The sequence below is a fragment of the Notothenia rossii genome, assembly GCF_949606895.1.
Source record: "Notothenia rossii genome assembly, chromosome: 1".
Lineage (NCBI taxonomy): Eukaryota > Metazoa > Chordata > Actinopteri > Perciformes > Nototheniidae > Notothenia > Notothenia rossii.
Window position 1 is genome coordinate 80,549,766 of NC_136912.1, and position 24,132 is coordinate 80,573,897.

At 40.1% G+C, this 24,132-nt stretch overlaps 1 protein-coding gene and 1 long non-coding RNA gene across 3 annotated transcripts; both read left to right on the forward strand.

Annotated features, from left to right (window-relative positions):
• Positions 1–369: 369 nt before the first annotated feature.
• tbxa2r (thromboxane A2 receptor) lies at positions 370–24,106 on the forward strand. Of its 2 annotated transcripts, XM_079653430.1 has the most exons (4): positions 370–607; positions 5,520–6,384; positions 8,346–8,497; positions 22,455–24,106. In XM_079653430.1, the coding sequence occupies exons 2-4, from the start codon at positions 5,596–5,598 to the stop codon at positions 22,636–22,638; spliced, it is 1,125 nt and encodes a 374-aa protein (XP_079509556.1). In that variant the 5' UTR covers positions 370–607; positions 5,520–5,595; the 3' UTR covers positions 22,639–24,106. The 2 variants fall into 2 exon arrangements, with proteins under 2 accessions (XP_079509556.1, XP_079509557.1); XM_079653431.1 differs by lacking the exon at positions 8,346–8,497.
• On the forward strand, positions 8,504–14,444 carry LOC307021400. Its single transcript, XR_013803144.1, has 2 exons — positions 8,504–10,982; positions 11,174–14,444. It is a non-coding gene; the product is annotated as an uncharacterized lncRNA (long non-coding RNA).
• Positions 24,107–24,132: the final 26 nt, after the last annotated feature.

A 24,132-nucleotide genomic window follows, 5' to 3' on the forward strand; every position in this document is an offset into this window, starting at 1 on the left:
TTACAGTTTTATGCAAAGAAAACAATAGCTATGAGCCTTTTTTCAGTTTTCTTTGAGTATCAGATTATATAATGTTGGGACACATCTCAATGTCAAATGTCAGCGTTTTAGCCATTCAAATCTATGCTCAGTGCAAAAGTTAAGAAAAAACATTTTTACAGCTTGTAGAAATATTCCTATGCGCCCACTTAATAAAAAGCCTATTTGCACCTTTGTGCACTACAAATTCAGTTGTATGCCTGGGGACATTTTCTCTGTTGCTTATTCTCTTGCCTTAAAACATGGCAGTAGTCTTCCAGGAGCCCTTCCCCTTTTGTCTTCCGGGGAGGGGAGAACTGAGCAAAGGAAAGCCTGACTTTCGGGGGAGAGATGAGTATCTGAGCGGCGGGGGAAGAGAGTGGAGATGATCGAGGGTTCCTGCTAACAGCCTGCTGTTGTACATAATATATTTACATCAGATGGGACTTGATGTGCAACCGTTTCCCTCCTCTTCCTGTGACTATTGGGTTCGTTATGTATCTAACAAGTGCAGAAAGATGGTTTGAAGGGAACAGAGCAAACCTCCAAAGTGAAAGTAAACTGGGAACTTGATAGTGCGTCTGTACTGGTAAGACCCATTTAATCTCTTAGTAAACTAACTTGTGAAAGAACAGCTATGAAGCATGAAACACCTCAAATGTCTCATTTAAAAAAGATAGGGGAAGTAAGGGAACACCAATGTAGGAATTGTTTTACACAGGGATTCTATGTTGTTTGAAATCAACCAACCCCTTTGATATGCCTTTTTTGTTGTTTTGTTGCTAACTATTTGCAAATGTACATTTAATTTACATTTGCTTTTATGGATTATGCATTACATTATGCAATCTTTTAGCATAGGAACGCGGGAAGTCAGTCAGAGTTGGGGGTGCGGGAGGTGCTAGTGGAGCCTCACAGCGGCAAAACTGTGGCGCGTTTGCGCTTCAGATGAGGCTCCCTCCGCAAAATGAGCCACATTTTGCCTCACCTCAGTCTGCGTGATCTGCGTGTAGTGAGGGGCGGCCACAATAACGTCTTATTTAAGTGATTTGGTCTTTAGCAACCGCTTGTCAGAGCAGCGCATTCATCGGTGTTCGTTGTATGCTGCCAGTTTGTTGACGGACTGTGTGTTGATGGGAAATGGTAAATGGACTGTACTTATATAGCGCTTTATCCAGTCTTTAAGACCCCTCAAAGCGCTTTACATACTACATGTCATTCACCCATTCACACCCATTCATACAGAGCACCTTACTCTAGGACCTAACATTCACACACATTCACACACCGTTGGCCATGCCATCGGGAGCAACTCAGGGTTAAGTATCTTGCCCAAGGATACATCGACATGTTGACTGCATGGGCTGGGATCGAACCCACAACCTTCTGGTTGAAAGACGACCGCACTCCCTCACAGCCACAGTCGCCCTGTGACTTGGGACTTCTCATGCTCCCTTGATTTTTCCCCTGCCTTTCGCAAGTTGTTAAATCCTCCTTTCACAAACTCCCATCCCTGATCTTGTCTGCACTGACGAGCTTCTTTTCTATAGCAGAGCAACAGAAAAGCACAACTTGGTGTTGCAGTTACAACTCTCCGCCAACAGATGGGGGTGCTGCAGCCCCCTCAGGCTGAGGGCCTCAGCAGCACCCCCCTTCCCGCGTCCATGAGCATAGTTTAACAAATTGTGATTTACATTTGTTATTAGGCCTATATATCAGATGTAAAAAGTCATAGTTCAGTGAGTTAATTTAGCCCATCGACGGGAAGCAACACCAAGTTAATCAGCACCTAGTTCAGTGCTGATTAACTAAAGACAATAATAGCCTTTAAAGGTGGGGTATGTAATTTAAACACTTTTTCTTATATTCCATGGAATGCTCTTAACATCCCGATAGCAATGAATATATTAAATGCTTTTACAATAAATATATAGAAAAATGTAATCTGTGGAAGCCGTAGCGCTGTAAAAAGCATGACCAGTCATTTTAGCCTGGATGGCCTACCTGCCTGTCAGCCTTCCATCTGTGCACACATTTATCTCGTGCCCTCATTGGCCATGTGCGTGTTCGTGTGTGTTGGAGGAGGTGCTCTGTAAGGAAGTGGCAGATTTTTTCCGGTTGTATATTTTCAAATTCTAGCGCACTCAAGCTGGTTTCTCCAACATTACATAGCCCATCTTTAAATTACGATAATGTAGTGATTTAACATTCTTTCACCACTTTAAAGAGTGTACATTCAAACTTAACATTTTCTTTAACAAAATATTTACTGGAGATTAATGGCTAATGCTTGACGTCATCATCTATTCTAGAGTCCATATTAATCAACTACCACTGATGATGTTAGAAATATAAACCAAAGCTTGGCTCTTGTGGGAGAATTGTTGTGGATTTCATGCTTTTTGATCCAACCTTGTTCTATGTAGTCTGTGAAAAAAAACACCTACTGTCTAAAAACAAGCTAAACAATATTTATGAATAAAGCAGTTAGCTCCCTTTGAGAAATATATATCGTCAGTAAACACATCAGACTTTTGTAAAAAAAAAAAAAAAATCAGTGTTTTTAGTTGAGATTCTTGGCAAGAACTAGTCAAACCTATAGGCTGTGAAGTTTCCGTTTTATTTATTTACCTCAGTGAGAGCAAAACGTTTTCATTATCTCTCGTCTAATGGATCACCTCTATGTGCATTTGTCCCTGTTGCCTTGATAACGTATTGCATAAGAAATGTTTTCACTAAGGGATATCTTTAATAAAATCCCATTTAAAAGGTTTGCAATACAAACAAATATAACAAATAGTATATATTTTTACAGATGGGTTATACAGGGCAGAATACTCGATGTACAGCAGACTGTTACAGGTGTATCCTTTGGCAAGATATTTAACCCTGAGTTGCTCCCGATGGCATGGCCAACGGTGTGTGAATGTTAGTTCTAAGAACAATTGGCTTTGAGGGGTCGTAAAGACCTGATAAAGTGCTATATAAGTACAGTCCATTCACCATCACAGATGTCTCAAAATAATTCGCAACCACAAGTATACTGTATTAAAAAATGGTTTGCACCACAAACTGTAACTGTAATATAATTGTGTCTTGTGGAGGCTGGTCTGTTAAGTGGCTGAAAAATATCACATGCTCAGTTTAGGAACCTCTTACCACACATTTTGCACACACTGCGTTTTCCATTGCATAGAGTACATGCAACCCATGATTATGTGTCTGTGGTTGACCATTAGTTTGAATAGGAAACCACTGTACTGCCTCCTTAAAGCAAAATGGGATACAATATATTGATTTGAGATGCTAACAGGATTTTTAGTCTAATTGCACACTCAAAGGGTTATTAGGGTCACAAAAGAGCTGGCGCCAATCTCCGACTGTCTCCTTATAGTATTGTCTAAGGTATGGAAGGACCTGATAACAGTGTAGTTAGCTTTTAGCTTTAGATCCTAATGTTTAATTTAATGTTGCCTCTTAGGAAAATGTCACAATTATACAGACAAATTACTGTGAGGGCTATAGAGTGCTGCAGGGACAATGTCATTTTTGTAGGCTACCCGGCAAGTTAGCATCGCACTGGTTCCTTTGACACAATCTCTGTTGGATTTTGTATTTGATTTTAGATTATTGCTCAAAAATAAGCTCTGTAAACAAAAGTGTATGACACCCGTGATGATCACCAGATGGAGCCCACTTTTATGATTTTGGAAGCTTGAATTCAATTGCCTGATGTAAAGCAAATGTAAGTCACACATTAACTACTCCTTGTGTCATGAATTAATGTCACCACAGCTAAGCCAATGTGTTGGACGTGATGGGGTAGTCTTACTTGGCTACTTGTATGTGACTGCCCTATTTTAAGATACAAATAAGCTTAAAGAATCTACTAGTAGAGGATCACCGCTGTCTTTTATGTCGTAGAACAAAGCATGTAATAGTTTCCAAAAATGCATCACTCTATTTTAGCCATAAATAAAAATATATGCACAGTTTATTAATCAAACACTATCCATTTATTTGTTTATTTCTCATTAGCTGAAGTATGGCCTCTAAATTTGCTTTCTTTTTTCTCTTTAGCTGTCACTCTATTTCCTTCTACATTTGGATCGTATCTTGAAAAGTATTAAATAGCAGGATATACAGTGGCCTTACACCTTTTGTTGGCTGATGAAACAAGTGTTAGGAAGCTCACAGGAAGTTAAACCCACAGTTTACAGTGTTATCTTGATCCATAGTACATTTGAAATTAAGTATTAGACAGGACGTACTGAGATCACTATTGAAAGATGTGTGAAGACATAATTGGCAAATCCGTGAGGCTTACATAAACATTTAATATTTCTTCCTATTTCGGGATGATATCAATATCCTTATAATATGCCATCAATCTAATGTTTTGCTTAGAGAAAACATTATTATTTATTGCCCATATTTGATTTCACTTCACCTTCTGACCTAATGCATAACTGCACCAAGCTTGTCACCAGTATCATACAGTCTGACTATATGGCAGACATGATATTGGGGACAGAGCACTAGGGACAGCATCACAGGTCCATTGTGACACTATGTGTTTATTTCGAGTAACTGTCAGCACTGTTCATATAACTGCATTTCCTGCCAGGATATGACAGCTCTCCTACTCTCTGTCTATAGCAGTCTCTTTGTTGCTCTCTCCATGCCTGATGTACAGTATGTGGGTGTTATGTTTTTTCTCTATTTTTATATGGTTTGCATATCCATCCTAAAAATGTGCTCAAAAAATGTTGTTGATTTAAACAGACTTGTATAAGATACTGGGGTCTGTCAGTATTGGTTATTATTGTACCTGCAAGGACGATTGCGATCTAGGAACATCTTCTAAAAAGGTGTCTGACAGGGCAAGCAGCAGTAACAGCATAGACTGTATGAGTAACAGTCACACAATCAGACCAGAAGACAAAAAAACAAACAAGAACAGTAAATGGCCGCATGTTATTGTCCATCATAGTTAGCAGCCTTAATACCTCTTTTGATACTCTTTAAGTATTTCGGATTTATCAGCAACATTGGTGCGTTTACTTTCACATTTACATCCAAATGAATAGTGGTTGAGATAATCTGGCTAAACTGTTACTAACTCCTTTTTCAATGTTAGCCATTGTTTAAGCAAAAATAAAAAAGCCATGTTCCCAAATCTTAGCAAATACTTTGTACATAAAATGTTGAACCAATGGAAATGATGGCAAGAAATGTAAATGAATAAGAATGTACTAGACCAGCAATGCATTACTTTAGATAGGAATATGCATGTAGAAGATTGAATCCAAGCACCAGCAGTTATGCAACACACCTTGCCTTAATAAAGAGTTGGAAAAGTACCATTTAGCCTTACATCCACAAAAGCATGTTGGAATTGCAACAAAACCAGCCCACTCTCACAGCAGAAAGTGTCTCTATTTCTTCATGTGTTTTGAATGTCTCAATGTTTACATTTTCTCTTTTTCTTTACTTTTGAGGTTGAAGAGGGAAATGAAATTCCTCCTTCCATGTCTGAGTCATCTGTAATCGAGGAACTCACACCAGCTGATCATCATGAATAACTCATCATTTGCCAACAACACCCCACTATGCTACTCCATCAACAGCCCTCCATTCAGGCCCATCCCCAACGCCTCGGCCTACTTCTCATCCATCTTCAGCGCCTTGGGTCTCACATCAAATTTAATCGCCTTCGTAGTTCTACTCAAGTCCTTCCGGCGGACACACAGCCGCTCGCGCTCCTTCTTCATGATCTTCCTTGGTGGCCTGGTGGTTACTGACTTCATGGGTCTTCTGGTCACCGGGTCCATCGTGGTTTCATACCACATCACTCACTTTAATTGGCGCAACTTAGATCCAAACTGCCACTTATGCAACTTCATGGGTATGTCTATGGTCTTCTATGGACTGTGCCCACTGATGCTTGGTGCTGCCATGGCCATAGAGCGCTTCATTGGCATCAACCACCCATTTGCACACTCCAGCAGCATGCCCAAGAGCCGGACAGTGTTCATGGTGCTGATGGTGTGGTTGATCGCAGGCTGCATAGCTTTGCTGCCCCTAATGGGCATCGGGAGCTACCACATGCAGATACCTGGATCCTGGTGTTTTTTCAACATCAGCTCTAAGGGGAATGATTTTGCCTTCTCCCTGATCTTCTCTCTGCTCGGGTTGATGAGCATTGCTGTGTCATTTTTGCTAAACACGGTGAGCATTGTGACGCTAATCAAGGTGTGCTGCGGACAGGGTAAGAACCAGCGCCGCAGAGATCACGAAATAGAGATGATGGTTCAGCTCATCCTCATCATGGTCATCGCTTCCAACTGCTGGTGCCCCCTTCTGGTGAGTTCGCCATTTTTTTACAATAATAATAATATATACTGTGTATATATATATATATATATATATTGAATAATATTTCAAATGAGCCCTATATGTGTGCATGTAATATTTTAAGGACTGGTTGTGTGGCAAAAGATAAAGATGGAACAAAAACACACTTCACACTCCTCCCTGTTTGACAGTGTGGTGATAAAATCACAATGGAATGTGCCATTTATGGCTGCAGGCAAAAGAGGGAATTTTCCTTCCCTCAGTCCTGGTGTTTACAGATCATAATTTTGACATTTTGCACATTTTTGAAATTCATTATCAACGTCTTTAAATATCCGCCAGAAAGCCACAAGACACCCTAAAATAAAACAGATGTATGATCTGATCTGTACACTTGACCAAAGTAACCATGAAACAACATAAATGATAAGGTGACTAATGCAATTCAAATGTAGCCAGATATTATTTTGCAAAGCACTTTGAGTAATGGAGTCATTCATTATTCTTGGTAATATCTGTGCTGTTTTTCAATTGTTGAAACCATAATAAGGCATCAAAGGATCCTAAGCTCCTTTTGTCCACTTTCCATGTACATGCTTCACTTATCCTAAGCAATGCAGCTCCCTAATTGATCTGAAAGCCCTCTGATCTGGATTAGAGATTCCCTTAATGCCTTAGTTGAGATAATGCTTCAGCTTCAGATCATGGGTGGAATCAGTGCCTTTTAAGGTAAAACTCCATCACAACTTGGATTTCACTTGTGTAGCTATAGCTTTTGGTTCTATCCGATATAACATTGTACTCAACTTTCTTTGCTGATAACATGGCAACATCAATACACAAACACACATGTATTGGGAAGGAAAATAAAAGTGTAGCTAAAGTGTAATCCAAGTAACCTTTTAACTTTTACCTACTGCTATTGCCATAGTTGGATTATAAGAACAAATATGGGGATAACTTATTTAGAAAAACCTTAATGTTTAGGGATGTTGCTTTATCTAAGATCTTAGCTATTACTATCCTGAATAAGATGTTATCATTACTAAGTAATAGCACAAGCTACAACAAAATACAACCCAAGTTATTTTAAACTGCTGTTTTCCTGAGACCAGTCCACTAATTGTCTTGCTGGAGGACAAGCATAATGTTTACAACTGTAGAAGCAACAAGAAGAATGTACTCCAACCTACTTACACTCCTACATGCCATCATGCTTGTTCCTACTTGCAGTGTTTCCCCTAGGTTTACTGCTTTGTGGGGGGTGCTGTGCTGCCTGAGCGTGGGGGGGGGGGGGGGGGGGGGGCATTGGGATATATATATTTTAAATCCTCTGGAGCAGAGAGAGGAGCTGTGGATTATCGTTATTGATTACTGCATCATTGTTTCTTAGGGTCAAAAACTCTAAACTCACAACTTAAAATGAAAGTGTTTAGTTTATTTAATAAAAGAGCACATGTTCAATGTGAAAAGTGACAGTAGATATAGATTAGTTGCAATTTGGTGCTATATATATATATAAAAAAGAAAAATTAATTTAAAAAAAGATTATAATATTTATTTATTTTTAAACACCTTGAATTTCAGGGGGGGCGCGGGGCTCCGTTGGCGGGGCGCAGCGCCCCTCCAAGACAATGGTAGGGGAAGCACTGACTTGTGTTGGGCTTTGATACAAAATATATGTATGAGGTGTATGGAGTGCCCTTTGATTACTGCTCAACATAAGGTCAAAATATCATATGGTAATAATCTGTGCTTAAAATGATATCTATGTGCCTATGTGTTGCTTTCAGACCAGTGTAAATAACCATCTACAACACCTAAAAGTTGTCAATTCATAACTTTATTAAAAAAAATAGATTTTAAATTTAGCCCAACAGAGTAAGCAACAAAAAGGCTAAAGTTACCTGACTGGAGCACATATTGTTCTTCAGTCCTGTCTTACCTCAGTTGTGTGACACCCTGCACAGATATATATTCTGAGGTACGTGAATCAGGTGACTACTGAGATGACTGCAGATCCTGAAAGAGATGAAAATGTTTTGTTCTTCATACGAATGGCCACCTGCAATCAGATATTTGACCCCTGGATATACATCATGTGTCAAGTGTCCCCACTAAGGCGAGTACAAAAACTATGATAGCAATAAGTTGATATAATAACACAGCTTCTCATCGTAACTTTGTGTTCTGGTTGGCTGGCTAACTCAGCATGTCCTGAACATCTGCCAATAAAACTCACGGATGGAGTGAACAACAAAGTTTGCTTGCAGCTTCCAAAAACATTACCCAAAAGCTCATCATGGGGAGCATGCTTCATAGTGAGGCCAATTTCTCATCTTGGCTTTGATGCTGCTATGTTAACTTCATTCCATTCCTAGTCCGTTAATAAACATTTCACCTAAATAGTTTCAGCTTTTGTCATGTTTGTTTATTGCCCTTGTTATTCCCTGATACTAACATGATTGATTTATTACCAGAACTTTATAGCTTAACAATCTGAAGATTGAGGTTTTGTTACTCAAACATGTCTTTGAAGCAGAGCAGCAGATGTCTTTTGGAAGAGTTAAACATCAAGTACATTTTCCAGGCTCAGTGAATGTAGTATTCCGGAAAAATGCTTATCTAGCTAAAAAAAAGAGTGTTGCCTGTAAGCAAGACTGTAAACGCTACTTTCTGCAGAAGTGAAAGTTAGCAACTAAAACAAACTTGGAAAAGTGACTTTGGTTTTTTTCAGTCCTTGCAGCACCTCTGCTTCTAAGAACATTTTGTCTAATTTAAACGTTGGTTTGCATTTAATCTCAAAGCTTACATGCAACAATTTCCTAATAAAGGGGAACTGTTTCCTCTCACTGCTTGGGTGTAAACCACAGTTGAGTTTGTTGGCACCAGCTAAATTTGAAACAGAGACAACAATAAGGCAATTTGTCATTCCTAAAGGAGCTTGTTAGTATGTTTTTTTCCCCACTAGAGACTGCTTGGGCTAATGCTAATAGAGTGATGGAGGGATGACGTATTTACCCGGAAATAAGCTGCGCATGGGTTGCCTCCACGGATGTATAATAAAATAATACAATTCAATAACGTTCTTCAACCACCAGGTGTCCCTTTCTATCAGCTCTGCACCGTTATGGTGTAAATACAGCCTATCTACCTATTGGATCAAATATAAAAGTCAGCCGAATAGAGAACCGCAGTGACGCGTCGTAAAACCCGGAAGTAAGTTAGCATTTTTAGCACTTCCGGTTCCTTCCTCAAAAAGCAATGCATTTTTTCCATAGGGTTTTGGAAAATAGCTCGAAATAAGGTCTGTGGTTGACACAAATTTAAGAGGTAATTGACGTTTTGTTCTACGACATTAAATACATCAGCAGTGACCCCACTGGGGATTTTTGAAGAGTTTATGTGTCTGAAAAACGATGGTTGTTACCGAATGGCTGAATAGGACTACAGAAATTGTCGAGGCCGTTGTACGTCATTACGCCGAACACGTAAACACTCCCGCTAAGTTTGTTTTCCCCTGTGTTCTGCTTGAAAGCAAGTACCTGCCTATCTTTAGTATCTGTATATCTATATCTGACCATTAGAATCTGTATTTTTGAAATTGTCGTTTTTAACACCGTAGTTTTACAAATTATAGAATAATTAATTACCAGTGTTTTCCAATTTTACTCGGCAGTTCGTTTCGTTGGCTAACGTTAGCTAAAGCTAGCGCTACTAGTTAGCTACGCAATGGTTTGTTGCTTTGCTCCGGGTTGCAGCCACAGGTCTTCGCATGAAACGTGCTTGTTCTATCGTTTCCCGGCCAATGTTTTCCAAAGGAGAGTCTGGATTCGTGCCATGAGGTAAGCTGACGTTACATTTTTGTTCATGTCACGGTGAAATGTAAATAATGGGTAGTGACTGTATCGCCGTTATAGAGATGGCGCTGCTGAAAAGACCGCAACATAAGTAAAGATAATGAATACATCCTACTAAAACCTGTGTGGCTTATATGATAAGTCTTATTAGTACAAGCAGCATAAAGTTTCACCATGTAACTAAAGATTGTAGTCAGGGAAATCAGTTTGACATATTGAACTAATAACAAATCACCTCTGGCTGGCAGAGAACTCTGCTCCATAGCTTCTCTTGGACGTAAAATCACATGTACATTTTACATTTATATTCAATTTAATATTCCATCCCTCACATACTTTTGTATATATAATAACTTATATTTTGTTTTTCTTGTTATGCTGCTGCAACACAAACATTTCCCAAATTGGGATCAATACAGTAATATCTTATCTTAATTAATTAATTAAGAAATATAACTATTATAATTAGTGTAGCAGCTGACACCTATTTTCAATATGGATTAATCTACCATTTATTTCTTTAGTTCAATTTTCATCTATAAAAATGTCAAATAGTGAAAATGTTCACGAGACTTATCAAAGTGCAAGGTTATATCTTTAGATGTTTTGTTTTAGCCTATGTACTGTATGTCTTAATGCTCTTACAGTATATGTGACGGTGTGACTTCCATGAAACTATATTTTATATCTTCCCAACAGACGAGCTGACAGGAAACCTAACACTCTAACAACCACAACATTGCAAAGGCGAGTAAATGTAAATTAAAAACAATTCACAATTTTTTTATTTCTTCTTCCTTGCAGTGAGGTGAAGCTGACCTTGCACTTGGTGCCAGTAAGGATGTTCCTCACGCAGGCTGAATGTTTCTCCTTCCTTACTGACAAAGAAGCCCTTGATTTGCAATGCTTCACTAATTGTCATTTCCCTGGCTCTGTAGGGACACTTTACCTCCAGCACAGCGGAAGACCCTACCAGACCATCTGGAGATGGGAGAGCCACAAATCTGACTCATGGACCTGCATCTGAGTTGCAGTGGTGAATGCCCTGACACCCTCACATTCATTCATAGTCCCGCACTGTACAGACACAACACCATCAAGGGCCTGTTGTTGCCCTAGCACCCTGGCAAAAAAGGAAGCAGTCACACGCTTTGACCTCAGGACAGCTCCAAAGTTGCTGGCAGTCAACCTTCCTTTCCTGAACAAATGCCAGTTTGGGTTGGTTCGCTGACCAGTGGTAGCCACCTGAATTGCCCTCTGTTGCTCTTCAGACAATGCCATGCTTGCCACAATTGCCTCAGGTCCCTGATGCCCAACAGATTTGATAATTTCAGGAACAGTAAGTGTTTCCAAGCTGTAGTGTTCCTCTTCTGGCTCGGGGGAGAGAAGCCAAGAAATTCCTGAGAACCTGCCCCCGAGTCTGTCCCTCAGCCAGTCACGATCTTCGGAGGTGGGCTCTCTTGTCAGCGGGTTAAATTAGTTATTGGTTTCAACAGTCACATTAAAACAGTTACTAAATCAGCTTACTATCACCTAAAGAACATATCTAGGATTAAAAGACTTAATGTCACAACAGGATTTGGAAAAACGTGTCCATGCTTTTATCTTCAGTAGACTGGACTACTGCAATGGTGTCTTTACAGGTCTCACTAAAAAATCTATTAGAAAGCTGCAGCTGATTCAGAACGCTGCTGCTCGAGTCCTTACCAACACTAAGAAAGAGGATCACATCGCTCCAGTTCTGAAGTCTTTACACTGGCTTCCTGTGTGTCAAAGAATATATTTCAAAAATACTGCTGCTGTTTATAAAGCACTGAATGGTTTAGGACCAAAATGCATTTCTGACCTCCTGCTAAATGATGAACCATCCAGATCTCTCAGGTCTTCAGGGACTGGTCAGTTTCTGTCCCCGGAGTCAGAACTAAACATGGTAAAGCAGCGTACAGTTATTATGCTCCAAACATCTGGAACAAACTCCCAGAAACCTGCAGGTCCGCTGCAACTCTTACTACTTTTAAATCCAGGCTGAAGACTTTTCTTTTTGTCGCTGCTCTTAATTGAACTATTCATATCTTAGACTGCACTGTAACTTTTATCCATGTATTTTTTCTTTTAATGTTTATTTTATTAGCTTTTCTTTTTAATGACTGATTTTAAATGCCATTTTCTTAATGTCTTTCATTTTTTGTAAAGCACTTTGAATTGCCTTGTGTTGAAAAGTGCTATATAAATAAACTTGCCTTGCCTTGCCTAATAAAGATTTCATGTGACACATACAATTGATTTGTTGATGGGAATTAATGTGAATAAATTAACTCTAGGTTAACGGTACTCTTGCTATCACTACTCACCGACACTATAAACCTTGTCCCTCATGCTAGCCCTGACAACACCGGTAAGCACACCTTCATCTAGGCTGCACTGTAACGTGTCCTGACTTGTAGTGGTTCTCTCCTCTATCTACACTCTTCTTGTCATCTTTTGTAAAACGAAATCAGACTGGTAATTAACACAGCCATGACTTCTAGTTAAATTCAGTGTGGCTAAAATGAAAAGCTTTGTTAAAATATGCAAGCACGCGAAAGTCAAATTCAGCTTTATTGTAAAAAATTCTACATGTGTTATACATCCAGAAATATCGTTTCCCACAGTGTGACATGTATACATAAAACAAAAAGGGCCTAGATAAACGTGGTATACATTAAACAAGACGGGCCTAGATAACCGGGGTATACAGTTTAAAATGTTAATATATTTAAAGTGTTCAAAGTGCAGTTTCAGTGCAAGTCAGTTGAAACGATCTTAAGTTGGCGTGACGTGGAAGTCGTGCGACCCTGCTGCTGTACTGGCTTGTAGTTCGTTTATAGCATAACGTTAGCATTTCACTTTTGGCGACTAGATTTATGATTCAAAAATTATAAAAGTAGGGTTGACATGTGGAGATTATCCGGCTGAACAAAACGTGATCCCTCTCTTAAACGTGTGTCAACCACAGACCTTATTTCGAGCTATTTTCCAAAATCCTATGGAGAATTTGCATTGGTTTTTCGCGAAGGAACCGGAAGAAGTTTACTTCCGGGTTTTACGACGCGTCACTGCGGTTCTCTATTAGTGTTGATACTGCAAGGACACGTATTGTGTGAAAAGAAATGTAAGATGTTTTTTTAATTGCTTATATATTTATGATCCACGTCACGTTTTCAGTTTTGGCGGCAGTTCTCCTGTTTGTCTAGAAGTCTTCTCAGCAGGGCTCTATAAATAGAGAATTAGGGTAGATATGTAATACTTAATGCAGCCGAACCGTGTATTACAATGCCGTTATGTGATGACTTTCAAAGACAAAAGCAAGCACACTCGGAATAAAGAATTATTATATTTTTAAAAAACGTTTTCAGATTTCACATCACATAAACACCAAATCCCAGCATGCATTGCGGCTAAACCATCCAATCATCGAGCTGAGGATCTTGCCTACGTCTGTTTCCGGTTTCGTTTATCACAGATGTATTTTGTCATACACACATTCCTTCACATTTACATTTTAATTTGCATTAAAGTATTTTGTGAGGCCTTCTAACATGTTTTTAAATATAACTACGGTTGTAGTTCAAGAGTTTGTAAATTAACATGAACCGAAGCTGTTGCTTGGCAACTCAATCGCACAAAGTCACGTCCGTTAATTCCACATCCACACCTATGATCCACACGCATGGATTAACATCGATTTAATACATTAATGTAGCCTTTGTTTCTGCTAAAAGAGGTGTCGAACAGCTGGGGAAACAAGAAAATCGGCGTAATCGAGTGTGACTATTAAAAAATAAACCATTACGTCGGGGTAGCATTTGCTTGGCATTTCCGGTTATTTCTCCACTGGTTAACATGGGTTAACAATACCGTGTAACTGTCACGTTTGAAGGGACAAAATCGTGGAATCTTCACGTCTCCCAGCATGGTAAATCGTCACATGTTCACGTCTTGCCGTGATACCGGGTTGCTTAAAACACACTTCTTCTCCATGGCCTTTTAGTCAGAGCACGACTCCTGACTTTTCCCTGTGTGTTTTATATATCTGTTGTAATTTATTGTCTTTTATTTTGATTGTAGTAATGTGTTTTTATGTGATTGTAGTATTACATGTACAGCACTTTGGCCCGACCAAAAATCGCTTTTAAATGTGCTTTATAAATAAACTTTGATTTGATTTGATCTCTGGTCTCGCAGACTCTCATAACACAACCCAGTCTCATAGCATTTCGTGTTATAGTCACCAAATGTAATCAATTGATTCTTGTTCACCAACATGATTATCCCCTTTTTTTCGTGTCAAACAGAACGATTTTAAAAGCAATGTATTTCTACTGGTAATGTGTTTCGTGCCTGCAGCACGTCTTTTTCTCCAGTCGGGTCGTGGAAGACCGGATGCTGTGTGGTTCATAAAAACATGTTCTTCCTCAATATCAAGCCACAATTATCGCTTTTATTTTAAATCGTATAATTTCTGACTTTTGTTGCCGTCTGTGAGGACAATAAATGGTGCTCAGAGCCTCAGAATACTGAAATCCAGTGGCGGCCGGCCCATAGGGGCGTTGGGGCGCCGCCCCACCCCTTCCCACATTACAAATTAAAATTTAAAAAATGAAAATAATTTTTATTTTTTAAATATATATTTTTTATTTTAATTTTTTATGAACAAGGTCAATATTATATAATTGGTATCAGTAAAATGTATAATCTACAATAAAATCTCGTTTAAAATGGTGTTACGATGTCTAAAGTTACTGATAAGTCACTGCCTGGCCTTGCCCGTGTATCATTACCCTCTCACGTCTGGGCGCTAAGAGAGGAGCCCTCAACCAGTGCAGCAGCAGCCACTAGCAGCTGACTGTTGCTATCTGTAGGCTATGGCTCCGAAACATAATTTCAGTCAATCAGTGTCGTCAAATCTGACGATCACCGGGCGCCAATGTCAGCGCCCGGTGCAGGGTTATGGCTAGAAAGGATCCGTCTTGTGTAAAACTATCGCAAGAGTTTGCGAGTCACGTGGCTGAATGTTTACGTTTGACAGGCAGCCTTTCAGGTTACGATCGTTAACATCAATGGGCCACAGCAAATGATGGTGAGAAGCTAAACTATCTATTAATTATGTCAATTACAGGGAGTGTGATTGTAACTGTGTGTGTGACTAGCTGGATGCAAAGAGGTAAACACTGTCTTTTGTTTCCCATGCTTGCTCTTCAAACAGCCGGGGACAGATACTATGTGCCCGTGCTAAATAAACACACACACACACACACACACACACACACACACACACACACACACACACACACACACACACACACCCACACACACAAATTATTGTGGTTGAGTTTTGACAGCATCCATCAAACTAGATGTTTTGCCTTAGTGGTCTGTTTTCTAATATTTCTGTGTTTCTGAACCACGTCTGTGTCTGCATATAATGTTCGTATTTAGTCTCCTCAGGGTTCCCGCGGGGTCTTAAAAAGTCTTACATTTGATAATCTGAATGTAAGGCCTTAAAAAGCTCTTAAATATAACCAAAAAAATAAGAAAGGTCTTAAATATGATTTAGAAGGTCTTAAAAATGATCGGATTTGAAAGGTACTTCTGTGTTGCGATAGCGTCTAAATGTGTTTTGGGGGAAATGTCCGGGCTGCAAAGTAACCAGTACGGTAATAGCCTTTCAGTTCCCCCCAACAATTTGTATTGAATTAAATCAACATGGAAACATTAATTACTAGCTTTGTTTCCCCCGGCCCCTTATTGGAGAACACCCAGCTAGTAACCTAGTAACCTAGCTTCAGCTTGCAGCAGTCAGAAACTCATGTATCTTCGAATCTACTTACAAATTAATATGGGGAAGTGTCAGTTCAACCGTATTTGGTTGGAAAACATCTAATTTAGTGCTTGGTTGAAACCAGTGGAGGGGAACGTGTTTGAAGCCCGCCGCACCATTTGCAAAAGAAATAAGCGTTTGTTTTGCTAATGTAGCTTTAGCTAGTGGAGCGTTAGCTAGTGCAGCAGCTCCCGCAACAACACCGGGGGACCTCCGGGCGACGTTTGGGTCTACGTCAACCCTAAAAGCGGAGGTGCTGTAGACGCTAAATACCGTAGCTAAACACCAACCATACAACAGCAACAATGAAATAGTGTAGCCAATTTAATTTAAGGGGTAATTTCTCAAAATGTTCCCCGTGTGGTTTATTCAGCATTACAATAGCCCCACCTAAAATAATTTCCACCAGCCGCCACTGCTGAAATCTGTATTTTTAAAATATTTTTTTCCTTCTAATTTGTTATTCTTTTCAAAATAACACACTGTTATTTACTCACCAATAACACAAAATTATCCTTGCTTTTATTTATTGGTTTAATTCCATATAAATGGAAAACGGTGGTCTTCATAGCGGATTTAATCCTCAATCACAATAATAATATTCAAAGTAATACTGGGGAAGTAATGGGTTTACCGCTGATTGACGCGCCATGTCAGCGGACTGGTAGCGACCAAGCGGCTAACTCTGTGGAAGAGCCGGCGTAGTGTCAAATTATGCCCCCCCGTCATAAAATGCCCCCCTTGTCATGGGAACGTGCATTTCTAAATGACACGTTTACACCTTAAAACGATTTTTAAAACGAAAAGTAAACGCTCAGGATTTTTATTAATGGTAATTTACAGACTGAGTTGTTTAGTGGTAGCTAATATAGTCTTGATTCTTCTGGTTTAACTTTTCGCTCTGTATTTGATGGTAGTGGTGTCGAAATTCATTCGTCACTTCCTTTTCAGTTTTTGTTTTTTTTTATCTTTTTTTTTTATTATTATTGTTACGTCCTGTCTGTATAAACGTGCTTTAAAATGTATTGTTTAATTGTACATAGTTGTCATCTAATAATCCAAATATATTTTTACAAATGTTACAAGTCTTTGTCAGCATATTTTTGCCACGCTATGCACCCCTTGCTATCTTACATAATAAAAGTGTCATATACATGAAACTTGCTCCATTTATTGGTACCAGTCCTAGAACCATACCCTGAAAAATGCTTGAGGGTGGGAATAAGAGAACCATCTTTTTGGGTGGGGTGCATTTTATGACAGGCCTGGCTATCACAATATGCCCCCCCTTGCTATCTTACAAAATAAAAGGGTCACATTCATGAAACTTGCTCCATTTATTGATACCAGTCCTAGAACCATACCCTGAAAAATGCTTGAGGGTGGGAATAAGAGAACCATCTTTTTGGGTGGGGTGCATTTTATGACAGGCCTGGCTATCACAATATGCCCCCCCCCCCCCCCCCCCTTGCTATCTTACAAAATAAAAGGGTCACATTCATGAAACTTGCTCCATTTATTGGTAACAGTCCTAGAACCATACCCTGAAAAATGCTTGAGGGTGGGAATAAGATAACCATCTTTTTGGGTGGGGTACATTTTATGACAGGCCTGGCCATCACAATATGCCCCGCTATCTTACAAAATAAAAGTGTCACATTCATGAAACTTGCTCCATTTATTGGTACCAGTCCTAGAACCATACCCTGAAAAATGCTTGAGGGTGAGATTAATAGAAACCTTTTTTGGGGGGGTTTTATGACATTTTCACCTAAAACTATTGATGTAGATGGAGAATAAAAGTGGACCTAAAACAGAACCTTGAGGAACACCATTGGTAATGTTTAACCTCTCAGAAGACAGCCCATCAAAATGAACACATTGGGACCTTTCAGAGAGGTAGTTCACAAACCACCCCACTGCATGGCTGGATATGCCAATACTGAGTCTCTGCTTTAAGATGCGATGATCGACGGTATCAAACGCTTTGGACAGGTCAATAAATGGAGCTGCACAACTCTGCTTATTATGTAAAATACTCGCCACATCATTCACCACTTTCATTGTGGCAGTAATGGTGCTATGTTGCTTTCTGCAGCCTGACTGATGTTTAGACAGGATGTCATTTAGGCTACATAAAAAAAACCTTTACCTGTTCACTCACTAGGCATTCAAGAACCTTAGTCAGAACTGATCATTTAGAGATGGGCCTATAATTATTTAATAAAGTGGCCTCCCCACCTTTTAGTAGAGGCAGGACATAAGCTGACTTCCACAATTTTGGAATTGTGTTTGTGCTGAGGGAGAGGTTAAAAAGAGTAGTGAGAGGTGGAGCAATACAATCTGCAGCTATCTTTAAAAAGAAAGGTTCTACGTTGTCTGGGCCAGCCGGTTTCTTAGGATCTAACTTGGTTAAAGCTTCACGAACAACATTAACAGTAAAAGGAGTAAAACTAAAAGGGTTTTTCCAAAACACGTTTTTCAGAGTCACAGACTGTGGTGTTCACAGAAGCAGAGTTAGTGACTGTCACGATTCTCATGTCATGTCACGTTTCTATGTCTAGGTTTGGGTGTTTTGCTGTTCTCCCTGTCATGTTTTCCTCCTGGGTTATTGTCTGGTCCTTTTCCCTGTTTTTTTCCTCCTGTCGTTAGTTTCCCTGGTGTGTCTAGTTGTGTCTAGTCTAGCCGCGGATGAGAAAAGATAAGGCTGAGTGAGAGTGTGTGTGTTACGCCACTATGCCCGTTACGTCACTTTACTGAGGAAGAAGTTCTGGGACAGTATAGACAGTTCTTTTTCTGTGTTGAGTTTTACTCCCTACAGGGTGTACTTTGAGGGTTTTCGACTCTGCAGACCGTTTACATGCATAAAAAGCTACATAACACACAAGGGGACAGGTAATAACCAGGGAAGCATGACATGGGACCTTTAAGAGAGAATGTTTTTCGTGCTTGTGGACAAAAGATGTTAAAGAAATGTAAGCTTGTGGACAAAAGATGTTACAAGATGTTCATATCATTGAATCTGAATAAATAACTGAATAAGTAATGGGCTCTTTTTTTGTTTGTTCATTTTAGTTTATTTTCAATGTCCGACATCAATTGCAATCTTCAGCATGACAATATCTCAATGTTGATTCAATTACTTTTTGCAATCTGATAATAACATTGTTTCAATGCAATGCATAATATAGTTGAATCAATGTTGATCCAATTCGACATTCTTTCAATGTTGATCCTATCGTAATTGAATCAAGGTTGATTTATTGTTGGGATTGGTTGAAAATTCAATGTTGTTTCAATGCTGACCATAGCGAGCACATTCACTGTTGTTTCAATGTCTGACTTCAATGTTGATTTCAATCTTCAGCGTGACAATATCTCAATGTTGATTCAATTACCTTTTGCTATCTGAGCCCCATTTATTTTCCTCACAGTCTGCAACAAAACTCAGAAATTATACGATTTAAAATAAAAGCAATAATTGTGGCTTGATATTGAGTAAGAACATGTTTTTATGAACCACACAGCTTCCGGTCTTCCACGACCCGACCGGAGAAAAAGACGTGCTGCAGGCATAAAACACATTACCAGTAGAAATACATTGCTTTTAAAATCGTTCTGTGTGACACGAAAAAAAGGGGATAATCGTGTTGGTGAACACGAATCAATAGATTACATTTTGTGACTATAACACGAAATGCTATGAGACTGGGTTGCACAACAACACACCAAGATGGCCGTCACTAGGCCTACTGTCTTTTCAAAATAGTGATAGACTACCCTCACCATCAACACAATGAAAAACGTCCAGAAGAATGTCATGCAAAGCTGCCTACCTGCCTGCCTGCCTGCCTTCCTTCCTTTGATTCTCTCTGAACTGCCTGATCTTTTTAATGTTTAATGTCAACCATTTGTGCAGATAGCATGAAGTAGAACAGATCGCCGGGGCTAATGTAGCGTTAGCATTTCTCCCCCGGGCTTAAATGGTGTCTTATAGAATGATCACACCGGTGTGACAGTACTCTTCAAAGGGTTCATGAAATATGACTACCACTCTTACTGTTTAACATTTTGGGTTACTTGATGTTACTTCATGTCAAGGCTAATAAAAACGACAAGGCTAAGACTGTAATGCTAACTAACGTGCTTGCTACTAGCTAGGTATCAAACTTGATCCAGCCAGCCACTCCTGGTCCTTTCATCAGACGGGAAGTGAAAGAACGAGCAAGACCCATTGCTGGTATGATAACAACCTGGTACTAAGCACACAGGCATCTTGTTAAAGTTATCTTGTCTTAGCTATCTGTTATATTTAGCAGAGGAAAACAATTGTGACATCAGTTATGACATCACTTACGCGACTCTGGGATTTGTAGTGTTTCTAGTTGCGTATTTTTCATATTCTTATATTTCAATAGTTTTACGACAAAACTGTGACTTTTTTGACATGGAAATGATTTTTTAAGATTGACAAACATCATGTGTAATTCATGACACAATTCAAAAGGGATCGAAAGATAAGTTTTCTCTCTCCATTGACTTCAATACATAATTTTTCCGAAATAAGGTCCCATGGACCGGAAGTAGATGGGCGTGACTTCGCCACTCTATAAGAACAGTTCCCTCGACAAAAAAAGCAATGGGATTTCTCCATAGGATTTTGGAAAATAGCTCGATATAAGGTCTGTGGAAAACTAACCTGTTAGATAAATGCACGTTTTGTTCAGCCGGATAATATCCACATGTTGTAGTGCCGAGAGATAGGGAGTCAGAGGTGAATGAAGGTGCAAAAGGGGTACTTTATTTGGGAGCAGCAAATGTCATGTTGTCCGGTTGCAGTCCGGGAAGAAGAGAGAGAAGCCAGGAGGGCACACAATATAGATAACACATAACATGTCCGTGTGGGAACAATACCCCCAACTGTAGTTCCATGTGTGAATTATGTAACCCAGTGTATTGATGAGTGGTCACTACACAAGCCCCCCCAGAATTCAAACATGGCAAAATCCTCGCATCCGGGAGGAAGCACCACAGGGGCCGAAGAGGGTGGGGTCGCAGGAGAGGGTAGGGGCCCTAACAAGGGCGAGGGTATCCCCACCGGGTGCGTCTTAAGGGGGCCGCAGTAGGTGCCGTGTCGAATGAACACATCCACCAGACGTAGAAAGCTGGTTCGCTGTGCCGAGACGTGGGGATGGGCGTGAACATCCCGGTGGTCCCCAGCAGGAAAGAACGCTGCCCGGCCGCAGGTGAAGGCACAGCGGCGGCGGGCATGAAATCTCCGGAAGGACGGAGCAGAATCCCAGGGAGGAACGAGCGCAACCCGGCCGCAGGCAGGCGCACAGCGGCGGGGGGCAATAAATCCTCGGCAGGCGTCGAGGTATCCCCGGAAGGCAGGAGCAGCCTCCCCTGGAGGAAGGGGCGCAACCCGCCTGCAGGCTGCAGGCAGACATGCAGCGGCGGCGGGCACGAAGTCCTAGGCAGGCGTCGAGGTATCCCCGGAAGGCAGGAGCAGTCTCCCCGGGAGGAAGGAGCGCAACCCGGCCGCAGGCAGACGCGCAGCACACCGTCCGAAACCGCCGTCGAGGCGAACCGTGAGCCGCGGTAAGAGAAGAGGCCAGGCAGGGTCCCGAAGCGCGCCACCCACGGGACGATGAAGGCATGAGCGACGTCCGAAACTGTCGAGGCGAGGGAAGAGGCCAGACAGGGTCCCGAAGCGCGCCACCCACGGGCCGATGAAGGCATGGGCAACAATTATATAATCCAGTGTATTAATGAGTGGTCACTACAATGTCTACCCTACTTTTATAATTTTCGAATCATAAATCTAATCGCCAGAAGCAAAATGCTAACGTTATGCTATAAACGAACTTCAACGTCACGCCAATTTAGGATTGATATTCAAATATTGACTCTGAGACAAGGGAACCGGTAGTGGTAAAATGCTACCTGACTTCCAGGTTTTAGGACTCGTCACTGCACCACTCTATAAGGCTATGCCTCACAAATGCAGCAGTTTTAATAAAGCAAGGGGGATAATTGTGCTGCAACAGCCATTACTTCAGGACTGCCATGGCAAAAATATATTTTAGCCATTTCCCTCAGTAGACCAAACACATGTGTATGTGTCTGTGTGCATTTGCAATATTAACCATTTTCATCTTTTGCCTCTTGTTCCCTACTTCATCTCTCCTTCAAAACCTTTGCTGTCTGTTGTCATTAATATATTTTCTCTCCTGCAACTATTTGACTTACCTTCTTTAAACCTACCATATCATGTCATCTCATTCCTTCCTCACTCCATTATATCTTGCCCCTCTTTTCCTTCATCCATATCCCCACTCAAACCCTTTCCCCACCAGGTCTTTATTGCACAAACTGTGCTGTCCGGACGACCTCTCCAGATCAAATACCTGCTGCTGTGGCTCCGCTTCGCCACCTTCAACCAGATCCTGGATCCCTGGGTCTACATCCTGTGCCGAAGAGCCATGCTTAAAAGATTCGCCCCCCGCCTCGAATGGTCTCGCAGCTCCATCATGTCTTTGACCCCATCTTTTGGCGACACTTTCCGAAGGTTTACCCGCTCCTCACTACAGAGCACCATGAACCAGGAAACCGCAGGAGACCGGCGGAAATCTAACCTCCCACCTCCTTCTCCCTGATTGTTTGGATTTGGTTTTTGCGGCCAGCTGAGTGATATTGTTGTGGAAACTGGAGGTGTTTCATGGTGTTTTCAAGCTCTTCAAAATACCAATACTGTGACCAGAATAAGAAACAGAATATGAACAATTTGTAATTTTGTTATTTCTTTGCATAGCACTGAAAGTTTTAGCAGTATTAGCAATGACACTTTAATTTAGAGCAGTTTATAGAATACAACAGTGGCTAATTGGAAACATATTCAGGTTTAAAAGATGGATACAATCGGTCTCTGTAACCACAGAGATGCACTGCTCATTCTAGGTATACTGCTCCATCAGATGTGTATTATGATATATGAGGTTTTAAAAATGTACTTTTTCTTGTAGGACATTATATATCTTAAGCTTGTAATTTGCTCCGTTGCTCTTGAGTGTCCCATACATTTGAGGAATGGGTATTTAGCTATGATTTAAGGTTCATGCTAAAGTGTGTATTCGTGTTTTGTTCCTTTTCTGAAAATATTTACCCTGAAACTGTTTGGAGACAACTTTGTATGTTGAAGGAACTATGACGGTGGAACAGTTGATCCCCAGAGCATCCAACAATGATCCTAATCTTGTAGAAAATAGCTTTGACTAAATTGAAATTTAGCTTAGGCCCCCTAAGAACTGTATTCTTAATATAATACTTTTTCTGATGATTCACATTATTCAAACCAAACTTTGCAGATCTTGTAATGATCACTTGTAATTTTTCTGTAGATTTGAATATGATCCTCTGGTTCAGTCATGCATGTCATTAATGGCCACATTAATGTTTGTCAGAAGAGAAATAACTGCAGAATAAAGCAATGCCAATGAGAATGTGATTATCATAACAAAGATACATATTTATGCAGAACTTGCAAATGCAAAGTTTATGTTGTGAATGTTAGACACATCTTTAGTACTTTAGAACTTTGAAATGTAACTGTGTAAGTGTGATTGGAAAAACGTTGAACAGAGTAGGGAAGGATTTAGTTTAGTTTGTTGGATGAATCCAAATTCAGCCGGATCATTTGGGAAGTTAAATTACAAACATCGTAGCTGTATTGTAATAGATTTAAATGCACTGGTTGTATTTTAATATAATGAAACTTATTACATTCTTTATTTGTGATTTCTAATTTACCTACATTAGTCACACTGATCTTTTATAAATTGTATCACTCATATCAATGTGCCACTAAATCACCAAACCAATATCTAATAACAGCTCAAATGTGTTTTGCTTTAACTCCTTATTTGTATCATCCGGTGACAATGAAGTTTAAATGTTGAATGTGGTTGACATGTGATTGGACATATAAATAAAGGATTAGTGAAATGCAGAACATCTGAAATATTTTTAAAATGACTT